The sequence below is a fragment of the Rhinoderma darwinii genome, chromosome 5, assembly GCF_050947455.1.
Source record: "Rhinoderma darwinii isolate aRhiDar2 chromosome 5, aRhiDar2.hap1, whole genome shotgun sequence".
In the NCBI taxonomy this organism is placed as follows: domain Eukaryota; kingdom Metazoa; phylum Chordata; class Amphibia; order Anura; family Rhinodermatidae; genus Rhinoderma; species Rhinoderma darwinii.
The window spans coordinates 76364725-76388487 of NC_134691.1; the positions used below are offsets into that span (position 1 = coordinate 76364725).

General features: G+C 41.6%; 1 protein-coding gene across 2 annotated transcripts in view; it reads right to left on the reverse strand.

Annotated features, from left to right (window-relative positions):
* Positions 1 to 1460: 1460 nt before the first annotated feature.
* Positions 1461 to 23763, reverse strand: part of ADHFE1 (alcohol dehydrogenase iron containing 1) — a 56042-nt gene continuing 33739 nt past the window's right edge. For both annotated transcript variants that reach the window (XM_075828299.1, XM_075828298.1), the window contains exons 8-15: positions 18511 to 18588; positions 17502 to 17607; positions 17229 to 17381; positions 14676 to 14774; positions 13804 to 13882; positions 12461 to 12557; positions 9267 to 9424; positions 1461 to 1881 (exon numbers count right to left, since the gene is read on the reverse strand). In XM_075828299.1, coding sequence (XP_075684414.1) covers positions 1798 to 1881; positions 9267 to 9424; positions 12461 to 12557; positions 13804 to 13882; positions 14676 to 14774; positions 17229 to 17381; positions 17502 to 17607; positions 18511 to 18588 — 854 coding nt within the window. In that variant the 3' untranslated portion in view covers positions 1461 to 1797. The remainder of the gene's footprint in view (positions 1882 to 9266; positions 9425 to 12460; positions 12558 to 13803; positions 13883 to 14675; positions 14775 to 17228; positions 17382 to 17501; positions 17608 to 18510; positions 18589 to 23763) is intronic.

The window sequence follows — 23763 nt, forward strand, 5'->3', positions numbered from 1 at the left end:
TAACTATGTAACTATGTAACAATTTCTTAAATACAATATTCTTATTGGAATTATTCCATTTAGTATAGGGAGTGTTCTGGATAAGGGTGAACATGGGCCATGTAAACGAGCTGCGATCAATGAGACAACTTGTTGATCGGCGCTCGTTTGATCCTTTCACGAGGAGCTATGTTTGAGGACGAGCAATCGTTACTACGATCGCTCATCCCCATACATTTCTATCATGCGGCGGAGATGTGCTGCTGACAACGATATTTCTTGCAGCAAAAACTACACGATCAGCCGATAAATGAGCGTTTGCCTGATAAATGGCCCGTGTAAAAAGGACTTTAATGCAGACGAGCAGCTGATAATGTTTATTCTGCAAGGCAAGGATCCCTCCAGCTACTGCAAAATGACAACTCCAAGCATACCCTGACAGCCCCACCTACATAGTTGGGAGCAGGGGCGTAGCTAAAGGCTCATGGGCCCGGGTGCAAGAATTCAGCTTGGGCCCCCCTACCCATCCCCAACACCACCATCACCATCACCAGACCCCTACGCGCGCCTATGCCCAGCCGCCTTGCCTAACACCCCCCATAGTATAATGCCCCCACACAGTATAATGCTCCCATAGCTTCCCCCACACAGTATAATGCCCCCATATGTGCATAATAGAAAAATAACATAATTACTTACCTGTCCCCGTTCCCACGCTGGGTGGATGATCCTTCGCCTCCTCCGGTATGTGCTATGATTGAGTTGGCGCAGACAGGTGCGATGATATCGCTACATTGCGCCTACCTGCGTCGAGACGCTCAGGGCACAGTGAATGCTGGAGCAAGGAGACGTCAGTTCCTTGCTCCAGCATTGAATGGAACTGGAACCTTGGTGAGTGACACGTGACCCCCCGGAGGTCTCCACACGACCCCCCCAGGGGGCCGCAACCCACACTTTGTAATGTATTGTGTTGTATTGTGCAGTTTGCGGTGGAGAGAGGAGGGGGGGCTGTAATTTAACAGGCCCCCCCGTCGCAACCGCAAACAGAGACAGCAGAATACAAAACACAATACATTACAAGACAACACAATACAATACATTACAACACATTACATTACATACTCTGCAGCTCACCTGGAGTCCTCCACGCCAGCTCTTCCACTGCACTGGCTGGAAGATGTGTCACATGATGTCACGGTCACATGGTACACTAAGTGTACCATGTGACCGTAACCAGGAATTGCCAGCTTCACGGTGCAGAAAATTTATTTAACCAGCATGTTGTATGGCAACGTGGGCCCCGTGTGCCCCACAGGCTTAGGGGCCTCGTCGCAACTGCATTTGCGACTGCAGTTTCATATTGTAATTGCAGTAATTATTTAAAAACAAAATTATTTTCCATAATAAAAACACAGTGGAATTGTTCTGTTTAACCATTTAATACAAACTTTAGTTGATGTATTTTTTTGTTTTAGAATATCCAAAAATAGAATTAATATTTCCATTGTGGCACATCACAGGTTAAAATTCATAGCTTTAAAAAGTGCATACTATATGATTTAGGGAACAGTGAAATTATTAATACTCAAAAGCATTAATAGTTAAAGGGGCTCAATGGGTTTTTATAAATAAAGTTTAAAGCAGTGTATTTGCTCAGAATGACATGCGAGTACATCGAGATCCATGTACATATACTGTACCTCCTTCACTGCTCGGCTTTATGTAGAGAGCTGTAGTACCCAAGGTCAAGGTATTATACTCACTGTAATAAACTTTATTTATAAATACCCCCTTTAAAACCACCATGTACGCTTCAGATCAATAAAGCTTCATTGATGCTTCAAACAACTTTGAAAGGTCTTCTTCAGAGTGCAGTCTGGGTGATAACTTTGTTACTCTTTCCTAAAATATAGAAGAAAATGTATTAAGGCTGTATAGTGTTGTATTACTTGGTGTACACAAGTCAGACAGAAGACAAAGCCCAAAATATCATACCTAAAACTATTCTATAATTGTAGGAACGTATTTATTTAGTGTTCACAGAGAGTTAAAGTGAGTCTCCACATTTGACTATGGCCACTTTTGCATGGGCGTATTTTGGTCAATATTTATAAGACAAAACATACAAATATCCAATAGTTGCATTAGGTAATCATATATTAATGGTTAAGGCTGTAGCAGGTGTTATTAATAGTAATACGGAGATAACGGCATGAAAAGGGTTGTATCATGAAGACAACCTCCTTTTTAAAAAGAAGCCAAAAAGGTGCAACAATCAGCTGATAGCTGCGGGTTTGGCTTTTCTTACTCCACTGCAGGGAAAGTGTATCTTTATATGCCGGCCATTCAAATGTAATGCATGGACGCACCATATCAGGAGCCGCTCTAACAGACTCCGCTGTATAAAGTCCATATGCTCTAATACTGTCTGGCATGACACATTCATCCTGTGTGAATTGCGCCGCTTTTTGACAGGCACCAGAGATAAGGCTGCAGGGCAAATGTTCGTCATTGAAATGTTTGGTAAGAGTAACGTCTATGGCTGCGGTCTGTCATTCTAACTTACCCCTTGATGACCGCGGCCATGGACGTCCTGCTGCTGTGCTGTGTCGTGCTGTTTCCGTTCCTGTATCCTGTTTCTCGTGATATCTGTACCACCCTGGTCTACTGCCGTGCTGAGCTGTTGTCGTGTTGTACTTCATCTCCACGCCTGTTCTACTACTCCACGCCTGATGTCTACCTAATGCCTGGTCCCAGCCGAGCCTGCCTTGCTACATCTACATTGCCTCAGGTACCCTTTTCTGGACTATAGACTCTATACCTTACCTGTTTGGCCAGCTGCCATCCCACTACGCGGTACGGCCCAGTGGGTCCACACCCCGCCTCGTGACAGTAGGGGTTTTGCATTCCATTTTGAACTGTTCATTATTTGAGCAATTTTTCCTAATCTTTCTGAATTGCCCAAAAAGGATATTCCTCAGCCAGGGGGATAGTGGGCACTTTTGGAATCCAAATAACTGTTGACATCAACCATTTTAAAATGTGTCTTGGTGACCAGGACCCCTCACTGTTTTTACTGATAACTAAATTTAGAAAATCAATGGATACCGGGGAGAAATTATGAGTGAACGTGAGACCAAAAAAATTGTATTTAGTGTCTGATTGAACCTAATAGCCTCCGCGCCTTACTGCCCTTCCATATAAAAAATAGATCGTCGATATATCGGCGATAGAGCAAGATGTTAGCCTTAAAATGGTGGTAATTCCAAATATGGGCATCTTCAAAAGCCTGCGTATAGAGATTGGCGTAGGAAGGGGCAAAACCTGAGCCCATTTCCCACTCCTGGATTTGTTTGAAAAAAATTCTATTGAATGTGAAGACATTATATTGTAATAGAGTTTGTAAAAAAACCGTGTCTGGTCATCTGGTATGGATAGATCTGAATGTATTAGGGACAACAGCTTCGGTGCCCTTAGTATGGGGGATGTTAGTGTAGAGTGCAGAAACATCTGCTGTTAAGAAACCTAACAAGGAAAAACTGTGTCTCCTTTTGAGGCTGTGGAGCTCCCTAATTAGGTGAGTAGAGCACTTCAGGGAAAAAGGGTTGTAAGTGTAGGTCAATAAAGTGGGATAGGTTGCTCGTTAGAGAGCCAATGCCAGAGATAATGGGTCGACCAGGTGGACAGTGGCGGACTTGTGAATTTTGGGGAGATGATAAAAAAAAAAATGGTACAGTAGGGATGGGGACATTCAGAAAGCTTTTCCCTTTTTTGTTAAGTAGGCCAGCCTGGAAGGCCATATCAATCATGAGTTTGTATTCAGATGCATATGTTGTTAGGGGGTTGAATTCTAACTTTTCATAGAATTGACAGATTCAGATAGTAATCTAAGGGCTTCCTGGATATAATCAGCTTTATTCTGTATCACAACCCCTCCACCCTTGTCAGCTGATCTAATGGCATTGTTGTTTATCAGTTAGGGATTTGATCGCTTTCCTTTCAAGAAAGCTTAAAGAGGCTCTGTCACCAGATTTTGCAACCCCTATCTCCTATTGCAGCAGATCGGTGCTGCAATGGAGATAAGAGTAACATTTTTTTTTTTTTTTAAAACGAGCATTTTTGGCCAAGTTATGACCGTTTTTATATTTATGTAAATGAGGCTTTCTAAAGTACAACTGGGCGTGTTTACAGTTAAAGTACAACTGGGCGTGTATTATGTGTGTTACATCTGGGTGTGTTTACTACTTTTACTAGCTGGGCGTTGTGACAAGAAGTATCATCCACTTGTCTTCGCAATGCCCAGCTTCTGGCAGTGCACAGACACAGCGTGTTCTCGAGAGATCACGTTGTGACGTCACTCACTTCCTGCCCCAGGTCCTGCATCGTGTCGGACGAGCGAGGACACATCGGCACCAGAGGCTACAGTTGATTCTGCAGCAGCATCGGCGTTTGCAGGTAAGTCGATGTAGCTACTTACCTGCAAACGCTGATGCTGCTGCAGAATCAACTGTAGCCTCTGGTGCCGATGTGGCCGACACGATGCAGGACCTGGGGCAGGAAGTGAGTGACGTCACAGCGTGATCTCTCGAGAACACGCTGTGTCTGTGCACTGCCAGAAGCTGGGCGTTGCGAAGACAAGTGGATGATACTTCTCTTCTCAATGCCCAGCTAGTAAAAGAAGTAAACACGCCCAGATGTAACACACACAATACACGCCCAGTTGTACTTTAACTGTAAACACGCCCAGTTTTACTTTAGAAAGCCTCATTTACATAAATATAAAAATGGTCATAACTTGGCCAAAAATGCTCGTTTTAAAAAAAACAAAACCTTACTCATATCTCCATTGCAGCGCCGATCTGCTGCAATAGGAGATAGGGGTTGCAAAATCTGGTGACAGAGCCTCTAACTTGTCACTAGGTATTTTCAATTTGTCCAAGGATCGGAACTCATTGCTAACTAGTGTGGAGAAGGTGTCGACAGCTGATCTCCGATGGTGAGTGGGATAGAAACTTGACTTGTACACAGATGCAGGTTGTACTATGGTGGTGACAGGAGAATTAACCTGTGGTGGTGTACCTCTTTTTTTCCTCTTTAGATAATCTATGCTATGTTCAGAGATAAGTAGGGGAAAAGGAAACTCAAACTGAGTAAAGGCTCTTTTACACGGGCCAATTATCGAGCAATGAGCGCTCATAGGAATGCTCGTTCCCGATCATTGCCCTGTGTAAACATGGCAACGATCAGCCGATGAACGAGCAAACGCTTGTTCATCGGATAATTGCATTGTTTATACAGCAGATAATATTATCGTTGTCGTCAACAGATCTTTACTGTGTAAACAGGGAGGTGTTCTGCCGACATGATAGAAACGTATGGTGACAAGCGATCGTAGTAACGATCGCTCGTCCCCATGCATTTATCCTTGTGGAATGAGCAAACGAGCGCCGATCAACGAGCTGTCTCGTTGATCGTGCTCGTTTACACCGCTCATGTCAGGTTGTGTCAGGCCCTAAGGCTCTATTCACACTGCGTTCAACGTATGTGCTGGGAAATGCTCCCGGCGTGTCGGTTCCATTGACCCACTGTATGCCAAAAGTTAAAACCTTTTTTAACTTTATTGAAAAGCATATACTTTTCAATATAAACGCATTCCACAAAAACCTTAAACCATGTTGTATATGATTTTAGTAATGGGAGTCAAAGTATAGTATACAGTTGAATACGTCAGAGGCATTAGGTAAAAGTATACATCGGGAGTATTTCCCAATGTGTACGCCAAATGGATGCAGTGCAAATAAAGCCTAACTTACATTCTACACACCATGGACTGACTTCTATGCCAGTGTTTGTTTTTTTTGTTTGTTTTTCAATCAGGTCCCAGGTAGCTCCTTTAATGCATTATACAGACTCAAAGGGTCAACACATATATGTTCAGAGGCTAACCAAATCCTTAAAAACATTTACAATATTATTGATATAAAAAAAAAAGAACGCAACGTCAAATACATTACTACATGTATGCAAAACGTAAATATATACATATCACACTAGCGCCGAGGTCCCCAACCATGGGCTTGGAAGCCACACGTGGCTCGTGACCTATAATTGTGTGGCTCGCAATAGGATCTCTGAATTATGACCATATGCATTGGCTACAATAAGATTTCCAAATCTACTATAATAAAGACATATCCTAACCTCAGAATAGTGCCAATTTTGATGGTATATTACACATTTACTTCTGAATGTGCCACTTAAAATATGCAATACCACTTTGTTCACTTCCACCACATATCTCTCCATGTTTGAAATGTTATTTGCGATCATCCGCCCAAGTTTAATGTGGCTCACAAGCTCCAAAAGGTTGGGGACCTCTGCACTAAGGGCATACCCTATGATTCACTAAAAAAGTGTAGTTCAGTTTCAAAAACTAGCAAAGGATAAATGTGATGCTACCAATAGCACACAATAAAATGTTAATTATAAAGGGTTTACTGCAACAAATAAAAATGATCAAGTGATCTAGACAGGGCATGAACTGTACAATATACTAAAGACTGCATCCATGCAAGCTTTTGTGATGATCTATCTCATGTCTTCCCCAAATCATGGCAAACGAGGGAGTAGTCATCTGCACAAGGAAATTCTTCCTTGATAGATATTACAGTACCTAGTGAAGAGTTCCTCTTTATAGAAATAATTGGGAGAATTGTGAAAGCGCCACTTGGGCATTCCTTTGGAAGAAAAAAATAAACCTCCAAGGCTAATACAGAAGCAAGAGACAGAATTGAGCCATTGGCTAGCTATTAAACTATGGGAAAGCTGAAACAAAACTGCCAATGGTATTTGCATTGCCTATGCCTTAGGTTCTCAACCCGTGATACGTGTACCCCACGAGGAACATGCTATGTCTCTAGGGGGTACTCGCACTGTGCACATGCAGTGCGTTTAATGGGCAAGCACAGTATATGATCATAGGCTTGAGGTACTTTGATGTAATTTGTTTGAGTAGGTGGTGCTTTACTTAGGAACACTGAGAAACACTGCACTTTGCTATACACAAATCAAAATTCTTTAGGTAATTTGATCGTGGTCCTTTTAATCTCTTTTTGAAACAAAAAAAAAACGAAACAACTTTTGGTCCATGTGGTCACACCTGTACATTTTGTTAGTTCTTTTTGTCTTGTTGTGGTTTCATGAGCCATTTACCACTGAGGTTTATTCTCTTTTAAAAATAAATTTTGTGTTTACAATTTGCATTTTTTAAATTGTGAAGTAAAATATTTTAGGGTTTATGCACATGGCAATGCTGCATGCATAGACCCTGTACAGTAGTACAGAGCTTCTATGAGTGAGTATTAAAGACCCGTAGGCATTCACTCTGTGAGGCACTGCATTTTCTTCTAAAAGCAATGATTCCAGGGGGAAAAAAAAAATCTCCTTAAATAGGATTTTCCGGTCTTTAAACATTGTTTGCAAAGGGTTTAACTGCAATAAGATTAGTCACTTACTAATGGTCTGTAATTTCTCTGTAGGCTAGTCTCCTGCTAGTGCAGAGTATACCAGCAGAACAGCAGAGATGTGTCTCAGTAGCAGACTGTGAACAATTACAGAACTGCTTTACACCATGTAATAGAGAGGAATACAGGCATCTGTAAATATAGACAATGTCTGTGAGAGAGGAGAGGAATAATGGAAACTGTAGTCCTTTAAATGGTAATCCCGCTCACAGCAAGCCCTAGCAAAATGAAATCAACAGTGCTGCACAGAGCTAGGAAACATAATGAACATAAAAGATAACTACTTCTGAGCTTTGGGGGTATCATCTGGTGACCATTCAAACACATACAGGTACTTTTCGTTTTTTTTTCCATAAGCTCGGAAAAAACCTTCAATACCAGCATGCAATGGAGTACAGTATGAGCCCATAGTGGGCTATGGGTAATGCATAATGGATCAGTACAACAGGGATCCATAATGCTGACGCATAAGGTCCTAGGTAAAGACTTTTGAATCTATCTAAGCAGCAGAAAGTGAAGTCCAGTTCGGCTCAATTATTTCATTATTTTTTTTAAATAAGCATATATGTGAATAAAAGTGTGCCCCAATATCCCTCCAGTTTGTGTGGTTTATGGTTAAATGTTTGGAAAATGTTCAATTATGTACATTTATGAATAAAAGTGAAAGTTGCTGAAAGAACTTTGCTATAGACACAGGAAAATTGTAATGAAAAACTAGAGGTCTACTTTAAATATCATGATGTATATTGGCCACATAACTTTATATAGGGTATATTAAGCCACGACCCCTAGAATATTGTCAACTCTCCTTATGTTACCGGCAGGTCGTGCTAAGAAAAAAGTGAAATGGGGTTACAGTATGTGTTATATTCGTGACTTTACAGAAACTCTTCAGGGAGAATAAAAGTTAAGAAATAGCAAATAGTGACAGATGTGCAGTAATTTAAAACTTTTCATAAGAAATGCAAATCATCCTATATCTCCTGCAAACAAGACCCAAGCACACTGACAGCTGTTTCCTTCTTAAAGAAGCACCAAGTCAAGCAGAGCGTTCATCCTATGTGCTGCTCCGACCCCTGTATATTGACTAATATGTATGTTCAATGAGAATAGACTACTTTATGTAACTGAACCCTTTACATTCTTCATTCTCCATCACCTCAGCGTACACTCTGTGATGAAGATTTCCAGACCACCCAGGTTTATTTTATGTATACAGTCCACTATTCAGGATTATACTAACTGACTGCATTCATAAAATCCTCAACGGTCTATACTTTGGTATGTTGTTAGATAATTCATTGTATAATAATAAAATATATTTTGTACTGCAAAACACATTTATATATAATTGGATGTTCTCCCTTTATTTATGTGGGTTTTCTTATGCTCTTCCATGTCAGCGCTGGAGTAGTGGATAACATACACGAACAATGTCAATCATAACAGACCAAATTACAATGTAATACATGGACGGGATAATTGTTAGTGACTCTCTGCTCCGACTAATAGGGGAAGGTCCGTAGCAGGGTACCCACCTCTATGAGGTCTAAAAGCTCTAAAAAGGGCATAGGCAAAGGGGTTGTCTTCATGAGACTAGTCCTATAATATTATACTTATCAATACTGTCGTTCATTGATCCAGGATCCAGTCATACTTTCTACAAAGGGCCCAGGAGGTCCTGAGAGTTTTGTGGCCGGTTCCCCAGAAACAAGGAAGACCTTATATTTGTTATATTCTACAGTAAAACATTTGGGTACATACCTGAGGTAAAGTTCCTTTCACTAATGCAGGAATATCTGCTGTACTGTACCCCACCGCTGCCAAACCATCATCTACATTCAGGTCAAAGAGAATTTTCCGTAATGTGTCAGCCAAGATCAGCCCAGCGTCTTTGATTTTGGCAGTCCGGACGTCGGCCCCTAAATTAAAACAAAAAGCTTTAAATGTGGGTTACAGACCTGTGGAGAAGGCATTGAATAAAATTCTAGGCTGAATGTATAATAAATTCAGATTCTTATTTGATTAGGACGCATCAGAAATATTAGATATTATTATTATTATATACATAAAGCTGTGGGGAACACATTCTCTCAAGAAGAGTGGGACAACCAGAGAATATATTCAGTATGTAATGATGGAAGGCATAGGGGCAGCTTATCAATAAGTCATAAGTGAAAAACTGGCATAGGAAAACTAGTCCTGAAGACTGTCACAGGCGACCTGTTCTGCGTTTACCAAACAGTTGTGCCAACTGCTTGTGACGCCTAAGACACCTTTAAATTTGGCCTTTCAAAAGAGGCGCAGCAGACGCGGCTGAGCGCCAGATTCATTAATGTCTAATGACAGAAATTTATTGTGCTACAATTGGGTAATTGTACCAATCAGATGGCATAGAGGTTGTGTCTGTTTCAGAATATTCATCAGTATTAGGGCATGACCACACATGGCGGAATTCCTCCGCAACTGTCCGCATCGATGCCGCACAGAATCTGCGTTGCAGATTCTGCAGCGGATCTGCACAAAATGTGCAGTACATTGATGCGGACTAGCTGCTGCAGACTGCGGGAAAAGTGCTTCCCTTCTCCCTATCAGTGCAGGATAGAGAGAAGGGACAGCACTTTCCCTAGTGAAAGGAAACGATTTTCATACTTACCGGCCGTTGTCTTGGTGACGCGTCCCTCTTTCGGCATCCAGCCCGACCTCCCTGGATGACGCGCCAGTCCATGTGACCGCTGCAGCCTGTGCTTTGCCTGTGATTGGCTGCAGCCGTCACTTACACTGAAACGTCATCCTGGGAGGCCGGACTGGAGACAGACGCAGGGAGTTCTCGGTAAGTATGAACTTATATGTTTTTTTACAGATACATGTATATTGGGATCGGTAGTCACTGTCCCGGGTGCAGAAACAGTTACTGCCGATCGCTTAACTCTTTCAGCACCCTGGACAGTGACTATTTACAGACGTCTCCTAGCAACGCTCCCGTCATTACGGGAGCCCCATTGACTTCCTCAGTCTGGCTGTAGACCTAGAAATACATAGGTCCAGCCAGAATGAAGAAATGTCAAGTTAAAAAAGCAAGACGTATCCGCAGCACACATGACATGTGCATGACAGCTGCGGACTTCATTGCGGAACTTTGAATCTCCATTGAAGTCAATGGAGAAATTCCGCCATGAGTCCGCCACTGCTCCGCAACAGACAGAGCATGCTGCGGACACCAAATTCCGCTCCGCAGCCTATGCTCCGCAGCGGAATTGTACGCATCGTGTAAACGAACACTGCTAATTTAAAGTGAAAGTCAATGGAGAAACGGCTCCGCTGCGGATTAACGCTGCGGAGTGTCCGCAGCGGAATTTAAGTGAAATTCCGCTATGTGTGAACCCGCCCTTAGAGATATTTATTATGAGCCATGTAACACTTTTTCAACAATGTCAGAGACAGTTCACAAATTATTATCTTACAACAGTTTTAATAAATCTTCCTCAATTTTTTCCCTAGATTTTACTCCGATTTTTAAATGGAATGTGAATATACAGTGACACCGAGTGGTGATGTAAGGTAATGACTCAACAACATTCAAATATCTCTATAGGACAGAGATTCCCAACCATTTTATTATTTGGGTAGCCCTATAAAAATAAAGCTTAGTGAACCTCTACCAATTAATTAAAAATGAGAGATATGGAAGTACTTAGAAATCACTGTACCAAAAAAATAAAAAATAAAAATATTTTCATTCATAGGCAGAATAATAAATTGACCAGACCACTAAACTAGTTCACAACGCAGTGCAGACCCCTTATTTATTCAGGCACCAGATCAAACCCCTTAATTAATTCAGAACCCAGACCAGACCCTAAAATGAGTTAAGACCCCGGAACTCAAAATTAATTAATACCCCAGGCCAAATCTCTAAATGAATGCAGACTCCGGAACTGCTCCCAAAATGAGTTCAGACCATAAAATTAAGACCCTAGACCAGACCGCTAAATTCATTTAAACCCCAAACCAGATCCCTAAATTAATTCAGACCCTAGACATGACCCCTCCATTAATTCAGACCCCAGACCAGACCCTAAATTGATTTAGACCACAGACTAGACCCCTAAAATTAGTTTAGACTGTAGAACCCAAAATTAATTTAGACCCCAGACCAAACCACTAAATGACTACAGACCCCACACCTGTTCCTAAAATGAGTTTAGACCATAAAATTAAGACCCAAGACTAGACCCCTAACGTTATTCAAACCCCACATAAGATCCCTAAATTCATTCAGACCACCTCCATTAATTTATACCCCATGCCAGACCAGCCCCTGGGTCCTCTTCAGGCGGCCAGTGCACACAACGTCCTGATGTTGGCCATCGTCAGTACCTTGTGTCCTGGCGGTGGTAGTTGCGCTAATGATGTCGGCAGACCTGCTGTTATAGATAAATTGGTGAAGAGGCACTGCCCTCCTCCAATGCTTCTATGATGGCAGGTCTGCTGGGTCTGGACAACCTGTCTTGATCGCCACAAAATATTTATACTCGGGCCCTGCTACTATTAACCAGAGCAGAGAGCTCATAACAAGGAGCAGATTCTGCCCTGGCGGACCTGACCCGGCCATGCACTAAGTGGTTATCCATTCGTATGAATGCTGGCATGTACGTAATACTATATTATCAGGGGAAATTTATGGCTAGCAGCAACTTTTCCTGGGGATATTGCTGCTCACGGGGTGTTTCAGAAGCCAAACTCACGGCTATCAGCTGAACCCTTGAACAACTAAAGGCTTTTTCCACCTAAATAATAATAATAAAAAAAACAAAAAAACACCAATAACTACATGTCTGTTTTTTTTTCTGGGAAACAGTCTGTCACCGCAAAACTAAACAGATTTAACATTTAGAAGTATAGGAAGCAGAAATGCACTCTAGTATTTCTTCATTGGAAAACGGAGAAATTCCTACCAAGTATCTCTGCTGCCTCCAGGTGCCGCTCTGGGCACATTGCTCCAGTGAAGGAGAATACTGCTGGTGACGTGAGCACTACCGAAAGTCCATGAGGCTGGTGTAAGAAAAATTATTAATGGCAGCGGGATTAAGAAAACATTTAGGATAAATAATAAGATTTTGTCTTAACGTCCCGACTCATAAAATACATGAGAAATATCAAATATTCTATTGCTTGTCAAAAAATATGATGTCATTTTTCATACCCAACACTTTGTTCGCTTACAGCCATATCACACAAGTGTCGGCTTGACCCCTACTTTTTTTTTTTAATCTCCATATCTTTTTTTCAGTCAAAATCATTTCAGCGAATCTGTCATTATAATATGTCTTCCTCCTTTCCCAGCCCTCTCAGCAGTGATTGATGGCGGTGGTGTTCACTGCTGAAAGGGGCAGGAGGGGGCAAGGAGCGCACCCCTCGTGAATACAGTGGATTAATGACTAGGAGTCCACTGTATTCTTTGCTAGCGGCTATTAGCCAAAAGACACAATATTTTTTTGTGCCATTTGGGCTAATAGGAGAGCGGAGCTGTCCCCATATTATGCTGCCTTTAAACAAGACGTTATAATATGATGACAGATCTTCTTTAAGCTTGATAAACATTTACATTGCTAAAGGAATTATGACTATGACCCTTGTTTGTATATTGATTAGATACGCCATCAATGTCGGATTGCTGGGACTCCCACCAAGAGTAAACGGGCTCAAGCATTAAGTAAAGAGCAGTGGCCCCTTACTTTTTACTTCTAACCAGGGTCATCTAATACCTAGTGATGTTACGGAATTGCAACTAATCAGACATCGTGGTATACCTAATAGATATAATAATGTTTATTGTGAGGCATTCCTGCTCTCTATATATCTATATTACATTTTTTGCTGTAATTATTGCAAAATGGCAACAAAGTGCCTAGTGTGACCCTAGTGTGAACACAACCTTAGGCCATGTTCACACGGTGTGTATATGTGTTGTGTATTTTGCATTGTTGCGGAGAAATACGCCTAAAAAAAAGCTTGCTCAATTCTTGTGCCAAATTACGCGCCAAAACACGTGCAAAGAGCATGCACAAAACGCGTCAAAACACCTAAATTTTAAAAAGCGATTTACAAAAACTTGCGTAGTTGACACGTTTACACATCATATTTTTTGAGCACCGTGTGAACATGTCCTAAGGGTATATATGTACCATCTTTTCTGCGGTGTGTCGCTGAAAAAAGTAATGTTATTTGCAAAAAGAAGGGCATTTTCCTATGGAACAATTTGCAATTCTAGAACAAAGCATGCTGAAGACATATTTACCACTATTGGGTGATCCACATTGTAATCCTTGGCTCTGTACTTCTTCACCAGCCCTGCAATTGGATATGACATCCCATGGCTGAAAACAAAAGATATAATCATCAATTTTTAGGGAAATTATGCTTAACTCATAAGTGTCTAATGTCTTTATTTTCTGGTGGTCTACTGCACCTGCCTTAGCAACATTTTGTTTTCTTTAATAATTATTTTTCTTCTACTTTCATTTAAAGGCTATGAAAACCTTTGATGTTGTTTTTTTATTTTTATGTAATGTATGTGTTTTGCAATACTAAAAGTTTTTCTAATATAGTTTTATTAAAAATTGTATTTCGTTATAGCGCTGTGGCTTCTATGTATCCACTATACATAGAAGCTGCATTACGATGCTGTAACCGAATCTATCAGTCAGCTAGACTGACGGCTCGGCTGACCGTGGCTCTTGTGTGCCTCTGACACACAATCTAACTCTAATACCAATCAAATCTAGAGTGAAGTGGAAAATTCCTTTTAAGATTATATATATATATATATATATATATATATATATATATATATATATAAATACCATACCATTACATCATCTATGAATTACTTTATACTACTAAATAAAGACCTACACTAGACCTAAATTAGATTTAGAGCTACATCTTTAAACTGATAACAAGGAGAGAATAAAAAAAATAGTTGCGACTGTTCTCACAGATGCTGGGCTCACAACTAACTATTTTGACATGTCTAATTGACATCCCCTTTAAGAACAGCTTTTTACAAGCATTATAGATATTATTTATTAATGAAGATACATTTCTGCTATATGATACAGTGGCAGTATTTAATATTACAGGATATAATATGTGTGCACAAAAACTCACCAGAGATGTACCCCAGCATTCCCAAAGCCTATTCCAGCAAATGAACTTGCCAGATGCATAGAGAAACGAGCTTCTCGGTCATCTGGGTTTTTAACAGCTCTGTTAAACAGAAAAAAAACACATAACTAAAAGTATGTTACAAGAATGTTACTGTATAAGAGTAATAATAATAATAATAATAATAATAATGATAATAATAATAACAACAATGTTGTGGATCTCCTATCTTACCATATATGAGGGCAGCATATGATGGAGGAGAAGACAATGAGCTCAGGGATCAGTGGCAGATTAATTAGACCATAGGCCCAGGGCTGTTCCCCAAACTTGGGTCCCCCTTCTCCGCCGCGCCTATAGTTGACACCACCTTTCAGTGCGAGCATTGACAAATAGGTGTTACGATTCCTCTTATCAAAGAGCTGTATCCCTACATACTGACAGTCTCCAACCATCCATCATCACACTGTGTGTCAGTCTCCAACCAACCATGTGACAGCGTCACACTGTGTAGGGACAACCTTCCTGACAAGGGGAACGGTAACACCCATTTGTCTATTAGTCCTGGACTATAAAAATACTTTTTGTAGAATACAAAGTTTTCCTACAACAGACATGTCAGGAGAGGTGACAGATTCTCTATAAATCCAGTGACTGCCAGGTGACGTCTTCTCTGATGGGAGTCGCTCTCTTTCTCTTTTCTTCTCCATCCGGTCCAGACCTCATGACAACTTTTCCCGGCCATGACGATTTATGCAGAATTTGACACTCGGATGTCTTTGGCTCCTCACTTTTCCAATATTTCCACACCTATAAACGATGATAAAATTCTCATGGTGCCACACACTATGCCCCTAAAAATAATAGAACCATACACTGCACCTGTAAAGGATCTGCCAGGCACAGCGGGGTTAACTCCCAGAACTAATCAGTCAGCACCTGAGAATACATCCCTGAGACTGACTCCTGCTTCCACCATTCAGGCTGGCAGGCTTAGGAGTGGGAGAGCCTATCGTAACCTGGCCAGACTCAGCTAGCTCCCGCCCTCGGTCTATTTAAGCCTGCACTTCCTGTCCCTCGGTGCTTGTTATTGCTTGTGTTTCCCTCCTTGTGGTTTCCTGGCCCAGCTACAGCTCCTGCTATTTCTGATCCTGCTCCATACAGACCCTGGCTTACCGACTACTCTTCTGCTTTTCGTTTTGTACCTCGCACACTCCTGGCTTGACTCGGCTCGTTCACCACTCTGGTTGCTCACGGTGTTGCCGTGGGCAACGGCCCCTTTTCCTTGCTTGTGTTCCTTGTATGTTTGTCGTGTTTGTCGTGCACTTACTGAGCGCAGGGACCGCCGCCCAGTTGTACCCCGTCGCCTAGGGCGGGTCGTTGCAAGTAGGCAGGGACAGAGTGGCGGGTAGATTAGGGCTCACTTGTCCGTCTCCCTACCCCCTGCCATTACAGCACCCCTTAACATAATAGTACCATACACTGCTCCCCTAAATTTAATAGTACCATACACTGCTCCCCTGAATTTAATAGTACCATACACTGTGCCCCTAAATACAAATAAAGCACCACACACACATTGCCCCCTGTAGATATTGCCCCATATAGAGCCCTCTGTAGATCGTGCCCCATATAAAGCCCCCTGCAGATAGTGCCCCATATAAAGCCCCCTGTAGATAGTGCCCCATATAAAGCCCCCTGTAGATAGTGCCCCATATAAAGCCCCCTGTAGATAGTGCCCAATATAAAGCCCCCTGTAGATAGTGCTCCCCATAGAGTGCCTGCAGAAAATGCCGTCCCCTCTAGCGTCCCCGGTAGATAATTCAGCCCCCTATGGTCGTCTCCTGTAGATAATGCTGCCCCCTATAGCGTCCCCTGCAGATAATGCTGCCCCCATAAAACTGCCCACTGAAAAAAAAATAATAATTACATGCTCATCTCTCCCAGTTCCCGCGCCATCCTCCAGCAATGCAGTACTGGTTAGAGACCAGGCCTCTTCCAGTGAAAAGACACAGGCAGCGCAATCACTCCACCGCGCCACCTGCATCATTACTAAAGCGATGAAAGGCGAGGCAGGGAACTGATAGTTCCTGTACCTCGCCAGACAGTGCTAGACTAATCAATTGCATCTGCAACCTTATCATGTGGATACAATTGAGTGCAGGGGACCCCGCTTCTCCCCGCGGTTTTCCAAACCGACTGTAATTTTAGAGAGAGTCTATGAGTCCTGCTTCCCCCACCCATACAGAGTAATTGACACCTCTTCCTATACCAGTTTGAATGGATGGAAGCAGGACTCAGACTTTCTCTATGAGTCCTGGCAGCATTTATAAAGCTTTTTACATAAATTAATTATAGAAAACGAAATATCCTCAAACAGCATCTTTCACTCTATCTTTTGCTGCCCTCAGATAGGGTAAGATAGGAGAGCTGGCAAAGCAACTTTAATGTTATGAATTTCCTCTTTCCCACATTTTGTCTGCATTTATAATCACTTATTTCTATGATGACTGTGTCTCAAGTGAAGACAGAAGCTATTTGGAAAAGCCTACCCACCGTTTTAAGTACTTAGCAACAATCCTCAATGCATGTTTGGCCCACACATCACTAATGGGGTTGCTCCCCTGGTAGGCTGGGCGGTTGATTGGATTGGTGGGACAAGGGCTGCGCATATTATATGGGATTGCAGTATAGGATTCCAGGGAATGGCTGTAAAAAAATATTAGATGTTGACTTACTGTTCATTAAATCACAACATAATAATAATAATAATAATAATAATAATAAAAAGAAAAAGAAGAAGACTAATAGGAATATAAAGTTACTCACCATAATACATCAAATCCACTATTTGCAACTACTCTCTCTGGCATGTGTAATGTGTGCTCCGGATCAATCAGTCCTAGAGTCGGCTTAATGGCTCTCGAGGCAATACCTTAAAAGTAGAAAAAAAACCACAAAACAAATACTTTACTTTGCACATATATGAGGATGAATACAGATGTTACTATACTATAACATCACTCTCAATTAATTTGCCAATAAAGTTAAACATAAGCCCTCTGTCTCTGAAAGACCTCTGGTTTTTTTAATGCACATATTCCCAAAAATTCCCATCTGTACAACTCCTTTCCATATACCCTATTAGCCCATATGGATATCATAGACAAATTCCTCTCTCAGGACCCCCATTTATGAGCCATAATGGAGAGCTGCTACAAAGAGGATTTCCTGCTCTGGTGGAAACGTGAAAATTTATCACACGGTCACCAATTTATTTGGATGAGCACCATGTAATACTACAATCGACCTGCAGCGGCTGTACAGTTGATTATCATGGGTTAAGGTCCTTTTACACAGGTCAATTTTGGCTGTAACAATGAGCTCTGATCAACGAGTCAGCTCATTGATCGGCGCTTGTTTGCTCCTTTCACAAGGAGCTAAGTATAGGTACGAGCGCTCGCTACTATGATCGCTCGTTTCCATGCATTACCATCATGTCGGCAGCACATCTCCCTGTTTACACAGAGATGTGCTGCCGACAACGATAATATTTTCTGCAGCATAAATTGTATGATCAGGCTGATCATTGTCCTGTTTACACAATGTTTACACAATGGCTTTATATGGATCAGGAACGAGCGTTCATATGAATGCTCCTTTACCCAATTATTGGCCAGTATAAAAGGGCATTTGGAAAAGTGGGTTTAATCTAAAAAAGTGTCATCTAGGTGGGACCACATCTTTTAAGTCCAAGTTACAGAGCGGAGTCTACATGTTAGGAAAGACACATTAATAGAAAGAAAACAATGATATAGAATGTATAATTTTCTCTTACCAGTTTTGGCTTTAAGTTCTTCATAGTCAAAGATCGCAATCCCTGTGGTTTCACTTCCAGTTCCAGAGGTTGTTGGTACTGTTAATAAACGTACATATTAAGGTTATAAAAAACTACTTATGTCCATCTAGTTAAACCGATTATCCTGTTGATCCAGAGGAAGGAAAACAACCTGTATGAGGTTGTAACCAATTTTCCTCATCTTAGGGGAAAAAAATTCCTCCAACGCCAAATATAGCAATCAGAATAAATCTCTGGATCAATGTCCCATCTCCAATAATCTATGTACACTTTAAAAATATATATAAAAAGAAATAAATAAATATACACTACCGTTCAAAAGTTTGGGGTCACCCTGACAATTTTGTGTTTTCCATGAAAACTCACACTTATATTTATCAAATGAGTTGCAAAATGACTAGAAAATATAGTCAAGACATTGACAAGGTTAGAAATAATGATTTTTATTTCAAATAATAATTTTCTCCTTCAAACTTTGCTTTCGTCACAGAATGCTCCATTTGCAGCAATTACAGCATTGCAGACCTTTGGCATTCTAGCTGTTAATTTGCTGAGGTAATCGGGAGAAATTTCACCCCATGATTCCAGAAGCCCCTCCCACAAGTTGGATTGGCTTGATGGGCACTTCTTGCGTACCATACGGTCAAGCTGCTCCCACAACAGCTCTATGGGGTTGAGATCTGGTGACTGCGCTGGCCACTCCATTACAGATAGAATACCAGCTGCCTGCTTCTTCCCTAAATAGTTCTTGCATAATTTGGAGGTGTCCTTTGGGTCATTGTCCTGTTGTAGGATGAAATTGGCTCCAATCATGCGCTGTCCACAGGGTATGGCATGGCGTTGCAAAATGGAGTGATAGCCCTCCTTATTCAAAATCCCTTTTACCTTGTACAAATCTCCCACTTTACCAGCACCAAAGCAACCCCAGACCATCACATTACCTCCACCATGCTTGACAGATGGCGTCAGGCACTCTTCCAGCATCTTTCAGTTGTTCTGCGTCTCACAAATGTTCTTCTGTGTGATCCAAACACCTCAAAATTCGATTCGTCTGTCCATAACACTTTTTTCCAATCTTCCTCTGTCCAATGTCTGTGTGCTTTTGACCATATTAATCTTTTCCTTTTATTAGCCAGTCTCAGATATGGCTTTTTCTTTGCCACTCTGCCCTGAACGCCAGCATCCCGGAGTCGCCTCTTCACTGTAGACGTTGACACTGGCGTTTTGCGGGTACTATTTAATGAAGTTGCCAGTTGAGGACCTGTGAGGCATCTATTTCTCAAACTAGAGACTCTAATGTACTTGTCTTGTTGCTCATTTGTGCAGAGGGGCCTCCCACTTCTCTTTCTAGTCTGGTTAGAGCCTGTTTGTGCTGTCCTCTGAAGGGAGTAGTACACACTGTTGTAGGAAATCTTCAGTTTCTTGGCAATTTCTCGCATGGAATAGCCTTCATTTCTAAGAACAAGAATAGACTGTCGAGTTTCACATGAAAGCTCTCTTTTTCTAGCCATTTTGAGAGTTTAATCGAACCCACAAATGTAATGCTCCAGATTCTCAACTAGCTCAAAGGAAGGTCAGTTTTATAGCTCCTCTAAACAGCAAAACTGTTTACAGCGGTGCTAACATAATTGCACAAGGGTTTTCAAGTGTTTTCTAATTATCCATTAGCCTTCTAACACAGTTAGCAAACACAATGTACCACTAGAACACTGGAGTGATGGTTGCTGGAAATGGGCCTCTATACACCTATGTAGATATTGCATTAAAAACCAGACGTTTGCAGCTAGAATAGTCATTTAGCACATTAACAATGTATAGAGTGTATTTCTGATTAATTTAATGTTCTCTATATTGAAAAAAACTGTGCTTTTCTTGCAAAAATAAGGAAATTTCTAAGTGACCCTAAACTTTTGAACGGTAGTGTGTATATATATATATATATATATATATATATATATATATATATATATATCAGTGTGTTTGGTGCAACTTTCTATTAAAAATTATTTTTACTTTGAGATATACAGCCGCTTTGTATCCTGTATACAGAGCAGCCGTATCTAGTGCTGAAACCTGTATCCGACAGGTTAGCGGGACTGACCGGTTCAGTGACAGCGGGTCCTGTGTGCCTCTGACATGTAGGATCGAGCTGATACCGATTATATTTAAGTTCATAACTTAGATATGATTGATAACAGGTGGATCCTGCATGTCAGAGGCACACAGGACCCGCTGTCACTGAACACATCAGTCCAGCTGACCTGACGGATAAAGGTTTCAGCACTAGATACAGCTGCTCTTTATACAGGATGCAATGCAGCTGTATCTCAAAAAGTTTAAATAATTTTTAATAAAAATGAATTAGAAAGTGGCACCAAATACACTGATACACCCATATATATATATATAAATAAATAAAATTGTGTATGTGCAGCGTAGGTTCCCACCTTACAGAGGTCGCCTTGTCGTGGCAGGTGGGCTAACACTTTTTGATCAAAATGTGCACTAAGAACCTCCCTATTTGTAAGTAGATTTAGCTTTAGTGCATATTTATTTATATTTAGTGGTTTAGGTGGCATTAGTGTCGCAGGGTGCTGTCGCCATTTTTTGTCTGCTATATATATATATATATATATATACCTATATATATATAAAAAAATCATTTACAAAGGTTTACATAGCCTTTAAAGAAAAGGCACCAAGACACTTTTTGGAAAACAATAAACTATCACAATATCACAATATCCTGTGACTCTGGTTCCATAGTTTCACATTTCTTAACCATTCAGTATGTTACAGTCACCTAGTTAATACAGTTGAAAAAAGACACATGTCCATCAAGTTCAATGAGGGTCTGGGTGAAGGTAAGGGGTAGGGGTACATTTTATAGCTTTGTTTCCCCCCATTGATTCAGAGGAAAGCAAAAGCAAACCCATAAGGCGTGAACCAAACTGCCCTAACAGGGAAACATTTCCTTCCTGATCCTAAGTGGCGATGTGACTGGGTCAACATTCAAACAAGGATTCCTTACATTTACATAAGTGTTGATATTACTTTGCTCTAAGAATACATCTAGGCCTTTCTTGAAGTCATCAACTGATACTGATAATACCAGTTGCTGACTATTCCACAGTTTCTGAAGTTCTTAAAGGGAATGTGTCGCTGGAAAAAAATTTTTTAATTTTTTTAGTTAAACAGTTAGTGTATAAGTGATTAAACATTGTCCTACTTTTTTTAATTTTTTCACGAGTCAGGAAATATTATAAATTAGATTCTAATTTATAACATTTCCCAGTGCTGGTCACTAGATGGAGCAATTCCCAAAATTGCAGTATTGCATGTGGTAAAGCAACCACATTGCTTTATGCTGCAAAATTTGAGAAAACTCGCTCGCTCTAGTGAGCTCAGAGCATCCCCCCTCCTTTATTCTGGCTAGTGCCAGGAGAAAGGAGGGGATTGAACGGTCAAACCTCCTACACTGTGTGTCACCATTTTTTGAGCTAACACACAGTGTAGTAGGTTAACATACACAGAGGCGTAGCTAGGTTCTCCAGCACCCGGGGCAAAGATTCAGTTTGGCGCCCCACCCCCCCCAACCTCTTTCCCGACATCTCCTTCCCCCTCGCCGTTTTTGTTTTCTCTACCAATCGACGTGTCATTTCTTTTTATGTAACGCGAGCATAAAATTATTTGTACATTTCACAAGCAATATGGTTCTATACACAACACCAGAACCAAGCTCACTACATATATACAACACCAGCACAAATACAGCTCAATTTAGTGCAACCCCTGCCGTATAGGTTTGTACGGCGTAAAACTACAGCTCCCAGCATAGCCCGAACAATGGTAAGGATATGCTGGGAGATGCCGTTTCACAAAAAATAAATCCTATCATAATCATACCACCCATCATCTCGCTGCAGATCATACAGTGACTACAGTGCTGATTAGAGGCAGAGTGAACATTTACATTAAGTGACTCACCGGTGACGTCTCAGATTCTAGTTCTTTCTCTCCATCCGGTCCAGACCTCTATGATGACTTCTCCCGGTCACAGCCCATTTCTGCAGTTTGCCGCTCAGATGTCTTCAGCTTCTCACTTTTCCAAAATTTCTGCACCTATAAATAAATATAAAGTTATCATTATACCTCACACTACGCCCCTAAATATAATAGCGCCAAACACTGCACCTCTAATTATAATAGCACCATACACCATGTCCCCCACACACACACTGTGCCCCCTGTAGATAGTGCCTGCCATAGAGCCCCCTGTAGATAGTGCCTGCCATAGAGCCCCTGTAGATAGTGCCCCCATATAGACCACCCCTGTATATAGTGTCCCACAAATAACTCCCCCTATAGTGCTCTACAGATAGCCCACCCCTGTATATAGCCCCCTGTAGATATAGCCCACCCCTGTATATAGAGCTCTACAGATAGCCCTACCATGTATGTAGCCCCCCTGTAGATATAGCCCACCCCTGTATATAGTGCTCCACATATAGTCCACCCCTGTATATAGTGTTTCACAGATAGCCCACCCCTGTATATAGCCCCCCCTTGTACATATAGTCCACCCCTGTATATAGTGCTCCACTAGATAGTCCACCCCTGTATATAGTGCTCCACTAGATAGTCCACCCCTGTATATAGTGCTCCACAGATAGCCCACCCCTGTATATACTATATACAAGGGTGGGCTATCTGTCGAGCACTATATACAGGGGTGGACTATATGTACAAGGGGGCTATATACAGGGGTGGGCTTTCTGTGGAGCACTATAGGGGGAGCTATTTGTGGGATACTATATACAGGGGTGGGCTATATCTACAGGGGGACTATATACAGGGGTGGGCTATATCTACAGGGGGACTATATCTACAGGGGGACTATATCTACAGGGGGACTATATACAGGGTTTGGCTATCTACAGGGGGACCATATCTACAGGGGGACCATATCTACAGGGGGACCATATCTACAGGGCTGGGCTATACACAGGGGGGCTATATCTACAGGGGTGGGCTATATCTACAGAGGGGGGCTATATACAGGGGTGGGCTATACACAGGGGGGCTATATCTATAGGGGTGGGCTATACACAGGGGGGCTATATACAGGGGTGGGCTATATACAGGGGGAATATATCTACAGGGGGCTATATCTACAGGGCTGGGCTATATCTACAGGGCTGGGCTATATACAGGGCGACTATATCTACAGGG